At 39.7% G+C, this 17,431-nt stretch overlaps 1 protein-coding gene across 1 annotated transcript in view; it reads left to right on the top strand.

Annotated features, from left to right (window-relative positions):
* Window positions 1–16,308, top strand: part of LOC5571319 (protein bowel) — a 140,623-nt gene extending 124,315 nt beyond the window's left edge. Inside the window, exon 3 of the mRNA XM_021847432.1 lies at window positions 12,775–16,308. Coding sequence (XP_021703124.1) covers window positions 12,775–14,110 — 1,336 coding nt within the window. The 3' untranslated portion in view covers window positions 14,111–16,308. The remainder of the gene's footprint in view (window positions 1–12,774) is intronic.
* The last annotated feature ends 1,123 nt before the right edge of the window (window positions 16,309–17,431 follow it).

The following is a 17,431-nucleotide window of genomic DNA, read 5'->3' as shown; positions in this document are numbered from 1 at the left end:
ACTGGCCATTATATTGGCGAATCTGAAACCTAGCTTGCGACATATCAATCTTTGTGAATTTGCAAATCAAGTCCTGAGGAAAACGGCCTCTAAATTGGCGGTTCTGGAATCCAGCTGGCGATATCAAACTTCATAAATTCCCTAATTTTGAATACCCTGTTCCCCAAGAGAAGTGACCATTATATTGGTGGTTCTGAGTCCTATCTTGTGACATAGCAAACATTTGCAAATCAAGTCAAAAGAAGAATAGGGGAACTTACGTATTCTCGGCAGCTTAAGCCGATGCCTCGCTTCTTTTGTAATTTTCTCGGACATGAGCAGAAATGTTTTTACAACGCTGCGAACATCTCTTGTCAGTGTGACTATTGTCGACAGCCTCACTCTCTTCGGCAACTTTCCCATAACAACTGCTGGTGAATCTCTTCAGCAGCTCCAAATCAGTCGTATTTTGAAGCATGCTCATTTGAATTGATGACATCTCCGGCGATATCGTTTGTTTAGTCTCGGAAATCTCGCCAGCGGGGAGCGGGCAGAACAAAGAATTATCTGAATGTTTCCACTGATGTGTTTTGATAGAAAAATACTGTGTATTTGGCGTTCGAAATTTGGTTGCCGATAATAGTCGAATGGTGCCGAAGCCGTAAGTCTCCCTAGGTTAAGATGTGATGACCTGGTCACATACTGGATTAACTGGTTCTTCGGTGCAAGTGGCAAATATGTTGGCGGATCTAAAACTCAATTTGCGATGTATCAAATATTATGATTTTGCAAACTAAGTCCAAGGAAATGTCAGATAGTGTGAAGATTTGTGTCGTGAATTCTGAGTTAAACATCTACTCTGCAGAAAAACCTTGAATTCTCAGATGAGTTTCTGTCAAGCCTGCAGCTGGAAGAGATGATATAGGAATTTATTGAATCATATAAACTCTCTAACTTATTCATCCACTCTTTCTTTCACTAACTCATACATTTTCTCATTATCATACATACAAAAAACATTGCTTTGAATCCCAAACTATAAAATCATATTTCTTCACTTTATCACATGTGCTCCGTTTGACACATGTCACTTGAGCCTTCATTAAATGTCGCAACATAGTCTTGAAGATATACATCCTCTACATTTGGTACAATCTATACGTAAGAACGGTCATCCACAGCAGTATGCTTAGCGTATTTTATTTTTTAGCGTAATTGGTCACTACTATCAGTGGAACTGTTATGCGTAGAAATTAAAAAAAAAAACTTCGTATTTCTAGGCATAACAGCTCCACTTTGAATTTCATAGCTATATTTTCTTTTTTCCCATAATAGAATCTCTTGATTCTAATGGAAACGCAATTATTTATGCTATTGCAACGATTTTATTTTAATTTACCACAAATGAGGCCAATATGAGGCCTAAATAAGTTGAAATCTTTAAACGCATTTTTCTCGATTGTATATTTTGGAACACGGGACAATTATGCGTATAAAGGCAGTGCGGTTGTGTCCAAATTTCCATACTTACTTACTTTTGATGGCACTACGTCCTTCAAGACATGACTTGCGCCACAATGTTACGCTAACTAACTCGATTCATGGCTGCTAACCTCTAACTTGGTTAAAGCACCTGCGCTCCTCTTCGTCTTATATCGACCGGATTCAAGGTGAACACAATTTTTGCAGGATTGTTGTCCGGCATTTTCACAACGTGGCCCGCTCATCGTACCCTTCCAGCTTTGGTGAGTTTCTGGATACTGGGTTCACCGTAAAGTTGCGCAAGCTCGTGGTTCATTCTTCTCCTCCATACGCCGTTCTCACATACTCCGCCAAAGATCGTCCTAAGCACACGTCGTTCAAAAACTCCTAGCGCTTGCAGGTCCTCTTCGAGCATTGTCCACGTTTCATGCCCGTAGAGGACTATCGGTCTTATCAGCGTCTTGTACATGCTACACTTAGTACGGAGGTGAAGTTTACCCAACCACAATGTCTTGTGGAGTTCGTAGTAAGCATGACTTCCGACAATGATACGTCTTCGAATTTCTCTGCTGCAGTTGTTATCTGACGTTACCAATGATCCGAGATAGACAAATTCGTCGATCATCACGCGTCTGCCAATGCGAGCTCTATCGCGCTCGGTTCCTCTAGCCAGCAGATATTTCGTCTTCGAAGTATTAACCTTCAATCCAATCAGCTCTGCTTCAAGTTTCAGCCTGGTATACTGTTCAGAAACCACCTGGAACGTTCTTCCGACAATGTCCACGTCGTCAAGCGAAACAGATGAACTGGCTGGATTTATTGAAGATCGTGCCCCGCACGTTGAAGCCCGCCCGTTTCATAACACCTTCTAGCGCAATATTGAACAGGAGGCAGAAACGGGTCCGATAACGCACCTGATATCTTCAAACAGCACTGTACACTATCCATCGTTGCCTTGATTAGTCTAGTCAGTTCGCGGGAAAACCATTCTCGTCCATAATCTTCCATAGCTCTTCTAATAGGCCGCTTTGAGATGGTGCGTAGGGATTTGATATTCGCGACACTTTTGGAGGATCTGTTACAACATGGAGATTTGATCAGTTGTTGATCGCCCGTCCACAAAACCGGCTTGATAACTTCCCACAAATCTGTTGTTCTTGAGCTCGTCGAACCAACCGTTCCGTCGATTTCCATCCACGAACACAATGGCTCCTTCCGCTGCGTTGTTCATGGCTTCTTTGACACTACTCCAGCAGTCCTCAAGAGAGGCTTCGGTGAGCTTTCCCTCTTCCGGTAACGCTGCTTCAAGGCTTTGCACGTAATCACTTGCGACTTCAGGTAGCTTGATTTGTTCCAGATTATACCGTGGCGGGCGTCGGTACCGAATGTTGTTTACAACGGAAAGTCTTTGGGAAATTGAGAGACTTACAGTTCCATGATCCGAGTTTCCAATCGTTAGTCCGTTAGTTCCGGTGCGAATATACATCGTATGCTTCCTGTACAGATGATTATTACGGCTGGCTTGTAATTTCATAAATAAATAATTAATACCACAACCTATGTGGCTGTGAGCTATTTTAATCTTTGTTTGTGCGAAATTTAACTGTCTGGCTAATTCTTCACTCAGGATGACTAAGAACTGTTATAAAATATACTACAGAAAAATCAACTTTGTGGATATTTCAACATATTGCAACATGTGAGATGACCGAGGGAGTACGAGCACGGCTCTTTCTCCTGGAAGACTAAAGCTATCAGTACATGTCTTGCCAAATGTGCAAATATTTGGCTGGGCATAAATTAACAGACAAACACTAATTTCAACTCTGACAAAATCTTTGTAATGGCATACATTTGTTTGGCCAGATATAGTGTACTGATATCCGAAATAAGTCAGATTTCAAACAATGTTGATATGTACGGGCGAAATTATATCAGAGATTATTAGTGAACTCTTTGCACAATCGTTAGTGGAATTCTGGTAAGGCCCTTAGCGAATATTTGACGATGAAGTTGTTTTATTATCTTCAAACATTTTTTTTTCAGGAACCCATCTCGTTTGAAAAATCTTCCTACAAATATCTTGCAAATATCTTGCAAGGTTTCGAAAGGAGTTCATCGAAGAATCTTCAAACCATTAGGATATCATCAAAGATTCATGAAATAGGCCATGAAGAAATATTTCATTCCTAATAAAGACTATTTTTGGGTCAGTTTTTTTTACCAAAGGTGTGAAATATTCATCTACTTTTGAAAGATTTCATCCTTCAGCCACAAAATCAATTCCTTCTACCCAGGCACCACTTTTTTCCAACCACCCGAGCAACCATATTTATCTCCGTTCCAGGTATTTGCACATCAATTTTTCCCAGCGTCGCGTCGCCATCATCGATCGTGCGCTTTTTGTGTGAATACCTATCTTCTCTCATCAGCATGCTGCTGCGAAAAAAAGTGGAATAAAAATCAGTCATAATCTTCGCCAATTCCCGGAACACCAAATCCTTTTCGGGCGTGCAGCGAGCAACACGAATCAAATCGCTCCACTCCTAAGCTTGATTAATGTTCTTCGATGGTGGAGCTTGAAATTATGTTCAGCGGGCGGGTTTGGACTAACTTTTTTCGGGGGGTTTCGTTTCGAGTCTGGCGTTCATTAGACACGGTTTTATCGTTGTTATTTTTTGGGCAGCAGTATGACGACGAACAACCTCCGATTCTCGCCTTTTGGAGGATGGATGCATTTCGTAGGAAATCATTAAACAAGCTTAATATTTGTCCTATTAAATTGATGTTTCGAGCATTCGTCTGTCTATCTGAATGAAAAGTGATTTCAGAAAAGTAAAGACAGTAGAATTTGCATTTCATTCAATTACCCATTCTCTAGAAATCTACATTTGCTGATGCATCGTCGTCGAACTTCTATGAAATGTATTAACAAATGCAGGGTTGGTGGCGAGAAACTTTTCAGTGACTTGGTCACTTATTTTGAACCCTTGGGCGTAGGTGTTTTACTTTACTGGCACAATAAACAATCCCCGAACTTCCGATCCTGGGAAACGGTTTGAAACTTGTTTATAGTGGTTAAATCATGCACTGCTATCCCCCCGATCTGATCAAAGTTGTAGCAGTATACGATAAACATCTCTCATAATGTGCTACATATTATGATACTTATAGAGAGCGATACGTGAGAGATTCTCTCAATTTTCTCAGGATTCAATCCCTGGACAGAATTGTAGCTTTTCAACTATGCTTAAATCTCATAGCAATATATTTTACATGATAAAATATTTCTGCCGTGTAAGAGTCACAGAGAGCCGGTATTTTTTTTTTCCTAAAACTTCGAACAGATCAAAAATTGATTTTTCATAAAGTTGTTCAGTTGTATGATAAAAGAGTTTGTTTGTATCTTGATATTTTGGGAGTACTTTTTACTTAAAATATGTAGTGGTATGTATTTTACCAAATCTGGTATTCTTGCTACTATCCCTGCAACTGACAACAGTTCCATATTTCCCAATGTCCCCGAAGTGTAGATCGCATTCGCCTTGGTCTTCGTTATCGTGCAGTAGCTAATGAATGCAAATAACATTAATAGTTTGTTTCCTGTCGCTTTTTTGCTTTGAATAAAAAGGATGGAAAAAACGAAACACTCGGTCGATGTGGGATTGCGCAGCGAAGCGCGAAATACATCACCCATTTGCATAAAATGTTGTGTGCACCTTGTCGTCGTCGATTGTCACCGTCGTCGCCGTGAACGAAAGGGAAACTCATCCATCGATACCCGTCCTGAAACAGGTGTGTCCCCGTCGATGCGAGTAGAAATATTCAATTTCGTATGATAATTTGGAGATTTATCTATTTTTAATACCGGCCAACAGGGGCCATAAAGATTAGATCTTAGGCTGATGTGGAAGCCACGATTCGGGTCAAAACGGCTTTGGTCGTTTGACCGTTTATGGAAATGCTCACATGCAAGTGGAGATGAGCTGAGTTTTGGAAGTTGTGTAGTATATTGGTCATAGGATGAAGGTACTTTCGATCGGTGATATCCTCTAATAAAATGACATTTTTGCATGTCTTAAGTGTCAAATTATGTGTCTCTAGTAGATTTAGGGTGCTGAAACTGATGCCGTTCTCAGAAATATTTCAGCCCGTCACAATTTTTAGCTACAGGTCACCAAAGTTGTATAAAACTCTGTTTTTATTGATGTTTACATGAAATTAAAATCATCAAACTTTTTTGTGATCTAATCCACCAAGTATGATAATGATATATGACTTCATTTTTCATTTCAGATGTAATTTGGTTGAAATTTTGCGATTAAATTTAAATTAATTCGATTTTTCCAACATACTTGCAGTCTCCATACAAAATTCTTCGTTTCTCTTATATGTCAAAATACAATACTTTTCAAAACCATCAGTAAATAACTTTTGGGCATCGAAAGTATTATCAACTTTGTTGATAATAAATGCTACTATAGACATGAAGGTTGAATTCTGTGACAATTTAGTGAACAAATTCCCAAACAAGCTGGCTAACTTGCATGCAAGTTGGCTGAAATAGTCATATGTTGCATTTTCAACAATCAATATCTCAAACACTAGACGTGCTATGATATTTTTGAAAACGACAATGGATACAGCAACCCTTATTTAAGTAAATAGCGGTATTTTGGAGCTTGAAACAAAAACGTGTTCCGCAGTGTTATTTTAACGATTTAACTTCAAAGAAGGAATTATTCGGACAAACGTATTTTGAACCAAGCATCTTTATGCCAATTGTTCATTCGGCCAAATGTACCCTCCTCTCCTCTTTTGAGTCGTATGTATTTTTTTACAATAAAATATTTGTATCCTCTATATTTTTTGAGTTGGATCCTAATTCTAACGACAAACCCAATGAATCATTTTTAAACTGCAATCCTCAAAAATCTATTCCAATTTGTTTAAGAACATCAAGTTCCATATAAAACCACCAATACCATTCGAAGTGATGCTGGAAGAGTGTTATGATCATCTCCCTACTATACCTCTTCTGTAGTACCTAATGTCTACTACAACATTGCTCCCAGGCAGAAAGCCACGCTTTCTTGCTCGGACCATTTATTCATGAGTGGGGTCCCTAACTATCTATCTGGCCAGGGGTTTGCTTCCTCGGGACAAGTACCCAACACCATGGCACAAGACTGCTGCTCTGCTGCCGATGATGATTATGGTGATGGCGATGCAATGCAATGAAAAAGGTCTGGAAGTTAGCACAGAAAAATAAACAACCCAACCAACGTGGGTATTTGCGTTTGTATGCAAGCGAGCGAAAAGGAAAAATAAACTCTGTCTCTATGTTTTTCGAGCAGTGCAGTGAGCTCAGAAGCGTGTCGAGGTGAAAATTGTCTCACGAAAAATGTTGGTATATTTTTTACTTTTCATATAATTTTCGTGGAAAATGCACATTATGAGAGACTGTTTATCGTATATTGCTACAACTTTGATCAAATCGGGGGGATAGCAGTGCATGATAAAATCCCTCTTAAAGTGAAGATGAATCGAAGCCAAACCTCAAATTTTCAAGAGCACAAATCTGGAGAACCAAACATCCGTTTGAGCTGAACACTTATTCGATTGGTCACTAGCTGGTTGTGACCAATCGATTTAGTTTTCAGCTCAAATGGGTGCTCGGTTCTCCAGATTTGTGCTCTTGAAAATTTGAGATTTGGCTTCCATTCATCTTCACCTTAACAATCTATCGGAAGTTCGGGGATTATTTATCGTGCCAGTAAAGTAAATCACCTACCACCAACGGTAAGCAAGCGAGAAAAATTGATTTTATCATCGCTCTATCTTTGGGGCTCTCGTTCGCTGCATGTATTTATCAGACTTGTTACAACTTGCGATACACATATAGGTATGCCTATCGTACCTATATGTGTATCGCAAGTTGTAACAAGTCTGATAAATACATGCTAGACCGTAACAGATGGGATGTTTTTTTTCGCTTGCTTTGATCGTGCTTCAAAATCAAATGAGAGCGAATTCTGCAATGCTTGGTCCTAGAATACCTGCAAGGATTCCCTAATGAGCACTTCCAGGGTTTCCTGTAAGAACTCTGTAAGACTACTACAGGAATTGCCGTTAAAAATTATCCATGAATTGCTAAGTATTCGACAAGGTAACAAATTCGAACAAGAATTAGTCGTAAAAATTAAACTAGGTTCTTCTCGCAATTTTATCTAGGGAAACCATTAGATTTTTTCCCCAGATATTCTTTCATTAGATTAGGAATCTTTCAGAGATTTCTCTTTAACTTAAAATTTCCTTCATAAGTATTTTATTTTTTTTCTTGTGTCTCAAAAAAAATGTCTCCAGGGAGTTCTGCAATTTTGTTAATTTAAATATTCCTTGAAAGTATTCCAGTATTGTTCCAGTGTGTTTGGAATTAATCCTGCAATTATGCCAGAAATTTCCCTAAGAAGAATCATAAAGTGTTACAAGCATTCTTCAAAAAATCTATTCAAAATTCAGTATCCAACAATTACTCTGAAAATCTCATTAAAAATTATGTCATACCTGTTGGGATATTTCAAGGAATTTCTCAAAGGAACTTAACATGTCCATTTTCTTGGATTTCTTTAGGAATTCCTCCATTGATTTTGCAAAGTCTCGTGGATTTTGAAATATATCATGAGATTATCCAGAAACGATAAATGACTTCTGCAAGGATTACTTTATGATGAACTTTCTATTGAATTTCTGCATTAAGGTCAATGGAAATATTCCAAGAATTCCTCCGGAATTTTCTCAAAAAGAATGTCGATACATAATATCAGGAATTTCCCAGGATATATTTTTATAGGGATACGTAAACCCCAAAAAGAAACCAATAGTTTGAATTGAACATGAATAGTTCAATTCAAACTTTTTCGCTGATTACTGCAACACTACTGACGGAATTTGATTCTCGAAAGAGTAATCCATGAACTAGAAAGTTCAGAACAAGAGTGAATTGAACTTCTTTCATACTTGAAGGTAAATAACATTCTATATTAGCATCTTAACCGAACTTTATATAAACTGAGGATCGGTTAATAAGGTCTTAACATTGTCGATAAAATCTGTTTTTTTTTTCAATCACACGATGGAGCGTGCTCTTGCTACAACTTAGGCATATTTTTCCGCTCAAATAACGATTTATATCATATTTTAACCTCAATTTTGAAAATGAATTCAAATATGAACCATGACGCTTTTGATCATGTTTGATGTTCACTTTATCAACAAACACGCCACAGGGGTTTAACTTTTTTGTTCCTATCTGACATTTTGGATCGGACACGGAAAACAAAATGCACCCAAAACTTAAGTTTAAACCAAGAGGTGTAACAACATTTCAAAAACCAAAAAAAAAAAGTTTTTGGACTTAAATCCTTGAAAATCATTTAAGAACTGATAAAATATGTTTTTCTGTTTTAAACTTCAGCGCTTGGTACTAGAATTGGGACAGGCCTTGAGGACAATATTATTAAAAAAATGAGCTTATTAAGCCAAAATCTTTCTTTTTTTTCCAAACATCTGTTCTTTTGCCCGAACTTTTGGTTGTTTAAACCGTACATTTACTATATATTTTACCCAGATTTCCAGCAATGAACATCCTTCAAGCATTGTTCCAGAAATGAAAAGATTTTTCTCTTCAAAAATTTGCTCATGATTTTCAAAGGAACTTTTTAGAACGCTTTTCAAGAATTTCAGAATTGAGCCCAGGATTTCAAAAGGCATAAGAAAACTATCGCCATGACATAAAATTAGTTTAAAACTGTATTCAATGCACTCGAAGGTTTCATGGATTACCCAACATCAATTATTTTAAAAATATCAGAATTAATTGCTCAAGATATTTCTCCAAATATTTCTGTGAAAGCTTCTTCAAGGATTTATTAAAGGTAAATAATGTTATCCAATTAATTCCCTAATGGTTTTTACAGGAATGTAGAAAAACATTTCTTTAAAAGTTACTTAAGGAGTTCTTTCAAATATTTCGAATTAACAGTACGAATTACTCTAGGGTATAGACTCGTCACAGAACTCCTTCAGTAGAATTTCCAGTAATGCTCACAAGAGTTTATCGGCGATTTTTTTTCTAAAATTTCTAAATAGATTCCTCCATAGATGTTTTCCCATTAGTTTTGAGCAGATTTAATTATTTCATTTCATTTTTGATTTTCTGGAAGTTTGGCGTACGTTGAGATTGTTCTGGAAATCTCTGAAAACACTGAACATCTCTGAATACCATTTGAAAGTCCTTTGGATATCTCTCGAAATTCCTTGGAACGTTGTGGGTAACGCTTTGAAATCTCTGTGAATCTCCGCTTGAGAACTTCCTAAAACATTATGGGAACCCCTAAGAACTAATTGAAAACCCAAAGTAAACCCATATACACTTATATTTTTAATCATTTGGTTTTCCACTACTGTGCAAAGAGTGAAATTATCGGTCGCGAAAAAAAAAAGAAAAAAAAAAGAAAGAGACGTGCGATAATATCCTACCCGTCTAGCACTGCGAGAGTGTGCTTTGACGAGATATGCTGCAGCGAATTTATATTACCACCAGCGACGAGAAGTTGGCTTTCTTCTTTTCTACTTTGGTTTCGTCATTTTGAGTGTCCTTCGCTTTCACATGTAGCTTTTATATACCAAATTTCACTATCCCTTCGTTCAGCTGGCGTGGTGGAGTAGTTATGGTGCGCGCGCGTTTCGAAAACGTTTTTGCTCATGGACTTGGGTTCGAATCCCGTCGGTGGCAAACATTTTTGTAATTTATCTTGTGATAGGGTGCAGAACCACTTGGGCACTTTGGCATGGGGGGTTTTTATCGGCCGAATTGTCTGAAACTTTGCAATAAGAAGCGCTGCAGTACGACGCATATTGGGACCATATATGAGCTATGTAGCTTTAAAAAAAAACCCACTGCCCGAAGTGAATCAAAAGGGCCAAGTATAGGATCCGGCTCCCTTATTATCGCGATAAGTTTAGAGTCGACAAAGTTGGATCAAGGAATATGATCGGATCGGTCTTGGCTTTTCGTCAGGTACAATTGGTCGGCGTTAAGTCAGAGGGGACCAAGTACAACATCTTGTGAAAATTGGATTATTCATTCATTCGATGCGAAATTACCTTATCTCCATTTCACTTTGATCAGATTTGATAAATGCTGTAATTTGCGATTCTTCTACTCGTCTATCAATATAAATTCATAAACATTACTTAATTCGATGTATTTGATTTTGATTTTTGACCATTTATCATATCCTGATGGGTGGTCAGAAATTGCAACAATTTCTGTGCAGACAGAGCGGACCATGTGTTTAAAAGCAATTAATTGATTGATTATTACTTTTTTTGAGTCGATTTCAAAGTCCGATAGGAGTTCATGGTAGTTCAATGGAATATGTATGGCATGTCCTAGAACTCGCTTTTTGGACAAGTATATTTTGTTCGGTACTCAAAATTTTCACTTGGTCCACTCTGACTGAACGCATATTTGAATATATGTGGTCTCCAATGCCATGACCCTGCAAAACCAAGCTACCAAAATGCCACTGATTTCGGGATTGACGATGTAGATTATTGGAGAATTTACGATACTAGTGTCGAAGGGTCTTGATAATCTGTTTGTCTTAGAGGTATGCACCCAGTTTGACCATGCAAGCATTGAATGATTGTTATTTTCCTAGAAATTGTTCAGTCAGAGTGAACCACATCACCAAACAATGGTCTTTAGTTCAGTCAGAGTGAACCAAGTACACATAGCCCATCAAAAAATCATTCTATTCGAGATTTTGATTATGATTTTTCCTGATTATCATTTCACATTGTATTGCTTGAAGGTAATACAAAGATGTGTAGAAATATTGAACCAAAATTTTAACGAGGTCAAAAATTACAGAGCGTTAGACTTTAAGCCCATTTTTCTCAAAATATGAAAAATGTCACTTGGTCCACTCTGACTTAACGCCGACCAATTATCAACAATAATAGCAGTTCACGAAAACTGTTTCTCGCGGATAAAGGCGGCAACTAATTGTCGGGTTGCTTGAAAAATGCCTATTTTTGTCTCATTTCCGCGATAATTTCATTCACTGCTACTGTGTTCCAGTTCCATTGTGCTCTTAGTAAAACCCAACTTTCTGAGAATGCGCTTGGTAAAACCCAAGCAAGCGGGTTCGTTTTTTTGCTTCTTTAGTGCTTCGTTTTACTGGTTAGTGCGGGCAGTGCTATGAGAAGGCCCAAGCCTAGTAGCTCGTTTTCGCGCGCCATAGGAGAGATTTTCTATCCCTGCTTATAGGTTTTAACGCCAAGATTGTGAGCTGGTGAGCTCGTTTCATGCTTGTGATAACACAAATTTGAATCTTGACACTGATACATTCATTTAAACGTAAACAAGCTATGGATGGTTAGTCACTATAAGTGTCAACATAAGCCCTTTTTCCTGTTTTATATAAAAAAAGATACACGTACCTAAGATTCTATTATTTAAAATAACCTTTGAATAGTCTGTCATTTAGAATGTCAATGCACTAATGGAATTTTTGAAATTGAGTCTACATAAATCGCGTTACTTACTAAAGTGATTCCTGATCATGTAGCTTCTGAACCTTATTACTAACAGAGCTCCTTCCTGTGAAAACTATGGAGATGCAGATGACATTCCCTTGCCCGATGACCGTAAGGACATGGCCGGTGTTGTTATTGACATTACTAAGTTTGGAGTCCTCGAAATTTTACATTGAAGTTGGTATGCTACTCCCAAGCTACTTTTGTTGATTCCCTGTGCAATTTTAATTAAGTATTCAGATCAATCACAGAGAAGCAACTACAAATTGTACGGTCATCAATGCTTATGTTTATATTTCAAACTGGTTCAAACTTTTTGGCACTGTCATACTCATACTATACCTCTCTTGCTATGCCCCTGTCCCCAAAAGCAAAACACCTTAGAAGTACGAGCTTGCACTTCCAGTGCAAAATGCTGCCCGGAAAGCTCGCAAGAACCTTCGATAATTGGAACAAAATATTTTGCATGTTAAAAGCTTGATGGCAGGAGGAAAACAGAAGGAAGCAAAAACGACTGAACTGATTTCATTACACGGGACGGTTGCTTGCTTCCAGGCATCCGACCAACCATCCCAAGACCGGGAATGTGTGTACCTATGTCAAAAGGGAAAAATAAAGAAGAACAACGACAACAACTGGTTGTCGGTTGGTACATCGTAATTCGATATTTCTTACAACGAGTTGTTTTTTTCTCTTTCCTTTCAGATACATCCACTCCAAGGAAAAGCCGTTCAAATGTACCGAGTGTGGAAAGGGTTTCTGCCAGTCGCGAACGCTGGCCGTGCACAAGATTCTGCACATGGAGGAATCGCCGCACAAATGTCCGGTGTGCAATCGAAGCTTCAATCAGCGCTCGAACCTGAAAACGCATCTGCTAACCCATACGGACCACAAACCCTACGAGTGCAACTCCTGTGGAAAAGTGTTCCGAAGAAACTGTGACCTGAGGCGTCATGCACTTACACATACGGTTGGCGATGTTCCGTCGGAGTCGTTGGACGTTGGAGACGACGACAACAACCTCAGTGGAGACGAAGATGAATCGGTGCTGGAAGTGGACTCGCCGGTCAATTCCCCGGCCGGTCGAAATCGATCCCCGTCTCCCTCACTCGATATGCCAGTTTCAGCTGAACTGGATGACGACGACTATCCCGATGAGCATGAAGACGAAAATGATGAAGATGAAACGATCAGCGTTGCAGGTCATGAACCTGATCCAACACCAGTAGTGCAGTGCCATCATGAGAGGCCCATGGGGTCCCGAAGTCCATATACAATGCGTCCCCAATACGATTATGGAAGCAGGTCGTCAACTTCCTCCCAATCATCCCAACACTCTCAATCAATCCAGAGTCCCAATGGTGAAGATCTGACAACTAGTAGTGGCCCAGGACCAGTTCCACAGCAACATCCACATGACATGTTCATCCCGATGCTTCACGTCCGCAGAGACCTCCATCACAAAGTTGGACTTATAGGGCGAGCATCTGCAACCATAACCAGTGGTCTCATGGAACCAGGTGGACCATTCTTTGGCCATATCCCCTTACGGAAACGAGCTATGGGCCCGGATGGGGAACCCTACCCCATCATGGGTCGACCTCTCCTGTCCTCCCATATCCCTCCTGCCATGATCAACCAACGACCCATGATGAAACCTCCAGACGACCCCCACAAACCTCCTTCCCACCCATCCGACTCCCCACACGAACCCATCCCAATGATTTCACCATCCGTATCTTCATCCCCGTCCCTCTTGTCACCACATGTCAATCTACCCCCTCCACCACCGTCCCAACTCCCAATCAATCTCGTCAATCTATCGAACCTCCCACCTCCCATAGCTCAATCCCCACCGAATCCATCCGGGTGTTCATCACAACCGTCCAGCTCCAGTCAACCTCCTCCTCCCCCGCCAACATCCTCCAACGTTGCCCGGCAGTCACAACAATCTCCGGCTGCTGCTCCACTTCAAGCCCCTCCCGCAGCAGCCCCACCCCGTAAGACCGGCTTTAGCATAGAGGATATCATGCGCCGCTAGAAGGACCGAAAGAAAGCTCCTCCACTTCGGTTGGGTTGGATCCGATCCGATCCGATCAATCAATCAAACTACGGTTAATTAATGCTAATGAATTCAACAAATGTTCAAAAAAAAAAAACAGTGACGATAACGACGTTAGTTGGGTGAACTTGTGAAGGGGGATCGATGGTGGTGTAAGGTGTATGAGAAGACTTTCCTCTTCGCTTTTCCCATCCAGCCATGCACGTGGTGATTTGCTGTGAGCTTTTGTTGGCAACCAAGGAAGAGCAAAAAAAGAGCGACAAAACAAAGCTAATCAACGCTCCACACTTCGCTCACATTATTGATGGTTTCCGTCCGTTCGTGCTTCTTCCTTTCGGGATGCTGGATGGAATCATCTAAGGATGGAACAGCCACTAGGAGATGAGTGTGGTTTTGCAAAGGTATACTATCTACGTACATTCGCGATAAAGGTGCACGACGGTAGTATGTAGCTTGAATGGTAATTAAGATGAGTGGTTTTCGCGCGGGTGACAGGTTGGAAAACCCAGAATAGATGACGCTCCGTAACTGCGGCTTCATTATGATCGTAATGTGGGTGGTTTGAATTATTGCTATTGGATCCCGATGGAAGTGAAGTTACTTTATTGTAACAGAGTCAAATTGATGGTTTTAAATTTGAAACATAAATTTAAATAAAAAATATGTTCACTTCATAACAAAGTTTAATCATAATGTTAAATCAATATCAGTTGTCAGTGATGTTAAATACCATTTTTTTAATAAATTGACGTTGACGTTGAAGATTTTGAGCTAAAAATTTCTTTGAAAGCAACATTGAATCTTGGGTGTATAATTTCTCGTTCGATAAGGACAAGTAATGACGCTTGAAGAAATCACTTTTTCATTAACACGATTCCCCTTTCAAATCATCTGTCACCTTGCCCAATCTGCCACCTCGCTACGAACAATGATTCGGAAACAGAAGCTTCCAAACCGGTGTCAACTTGTCACTCAAAGTCTCCATTATTACGGCGCATGCATACCAGTCCAAGTCCGGCACCCATCGAAAGTGCTTCCGAATGCCCTGTCGGGCAGCACCAAGAGAAAATCAAACTCGTCAACCATCCCATCCATTCCGCCCAGTTTCGTAGCCTGATTTCCAAGTTATTGCATTCAAGGGAAATTCAACACCTCCCAGTAGGTCTAACGTTACACGGCGGCATGGCACGAGCAGTAGGGAAAAGCGCCCTTCTACACCTACATCGATCCCTCTCGACAGATACAAACAGGAAAAAAAACTCCAATTTATAATGCGACTGCACTCAGTTAAGTTTTCAAAAGAGTAAACATGTTGTTTTTAAGCAAAACCAGATGCAAGAGTCGACACAAAGTGTTGGTGTAGTTTAATATTTTTTCCTTATGCATAGTTAAAATTGTTATTTTTCTGAAGCAACCAAGCATCGAGCATAGAACTGAATGAGAGTGTAAATGAAGCGGACTGGCTTACTTCATAGTTTATAAGCGAACAGACATGCGGTACGAGTGGAGCCCCGAATCGAAATACGATAGTTTTTTAAGGATTATATCCTGCTCAATGAGTAGCGTGTTTTCCGCTGCTGTCCACATTTCCTAGCAGCAAAACTCCGGCAGAGTGTAGGAAATATATGGTTAGTTTGTTTTTGCAGTTAGGATTGATTAGAGTCCGGCGCAGTTGTACAGGTTGGACAGTGAAAGTGGATCTGAAGAAGTGAAACAAAATGAAAGACAGTGTTAGTGATATACGTTAAGGATATAGGGTATGAAGTGCATCGAGCGAGGAATACTTACAAGTTGGTTCCGGTAGTTGCTAGATTTCATGTTTCATTCTATGTTTGTTTTTAAGTTGTAGCATTGTTGTCTCTAAGTTCCGTTCCGTAGAGTGTATGGCATCATTTCATGTACATTTGCCATCGTTAATTTAACGCAGTATACTTAACTAGATTGTAATCATCCGCTAAGGCAATCTGTACGACAAACCGAGAGGAATCTCAGATCAGCGTTAGGCTCGGTATGCTATGCCAATAAGTTATTTGTGATTCATTATAAGCGGTATTACTTCATTCCACACGTCCAAACTGGAATCTTTAGCTTAAGCAACCGATTGTACTTCTCCTGCATGGAAACAACTTTTTGTCAAATAAAAATAAAGAGAACTAAATTTATTTTGAATATAAAAATAACTTGCATTGCCTTTCATCTCCCAGAAAATACGAGAAAGAATTCCACTTTAAAGATAACCATCGCGATGGGGACACAGCTAACCAAACGGATAAAAGAAACTAAAATAAGCCGGACAAAAGAACACAAGCCAAAAGAAAGAAAAATGACCCATCGGCACACAGTGGCCGCACTCCATACAAATGCTGGCCAAAAGTAAAAATGTTGCTCAAATCGTTCAGTTGTCTGAACGCTGAAACAAAAATTAGATTCCGGTACATTTAACAGAATTGGATTAAAAGCTGTTAGTTTTATAATTTTGTCAATATCAAAATCTATTGAAATGTAATTATTTGCGTTTTATTGAATATCGCAGGCAAACATTTTTTAACTCTATTCGAGAGCTAATGATGGCAAAAAAGCGATTTTTATAACAAGTGTGATGATCTAATGCAGGGATGCTTAATAATGCACCCTTCAAAACCCAAAAATGTGGAACGCGAATCATTTGAGCTTTAGCTTGAGTTTGAGCTACACAAGGAACCGACCAGATGACTGCTTGAGAGTAACAGACACCCTCAGTGTATAAATTCTTCTTCTTTCTGGCGTTACGTCCCCACTGGGACAGAGCCTGCTTCTCAGCTTAGTGTTCTTATGAGCACTTCCACAGTTATTAACTGAGAGCTTACTATGCAAATGACCATTTTTGCATGTGTATATCGTGTGGCAGGTACGAAGATACTCTATGCCCTGGAAAGTCGAGAAAATTTCCAAACCGAAAAGATCCTCGACCGGTGGGATTCGAACCCACGACCCTCAGCTTGGTCTTGCTGAATAGCTGCGCGTTTACCGCTACGGCTATCTGGGCCCCAGTGTATAAATGCGATCTTCTATTTCTAAGCAACAATCGCGCCTACCACATCAGGATGGCAGACTAATGAGGGGAAGGAGAAGGAATTGATTGCATTCAAAACTAGCCAACTGTAGACCGGATATACCCCTGCATCTTCGCCAGTTCCCTCTCGTATGGCTATTGGGGGTAAGACGGCTGTCTTGGTAGTGTCATTCTCAAAACACACCCAAGCCGTTCCCATAGGGGACGTTAGCCACAATGAAGGACGTTTCAAGTAATACTGTTTCATG

Source organism: Aedes aegypti, chromosome 2 (genome assembly GCF_002204515.2).
Source record: "Aedes aegypti strain LVP_AGWG chromosome 2, AaegL5.0 Primary Assembly, whole genome shotgun sequence".
Taxonomy (NCBI): Eukaryota; Metazoa; Arthropoda; class Insecta; order Diptera; family Culicidae; genus Aedes; species Aedes aegypti.
Note: the sequence above shows the minus strand (reverse complement) of the source record. Positions and strands in the feature narration are given on the sequence as shown.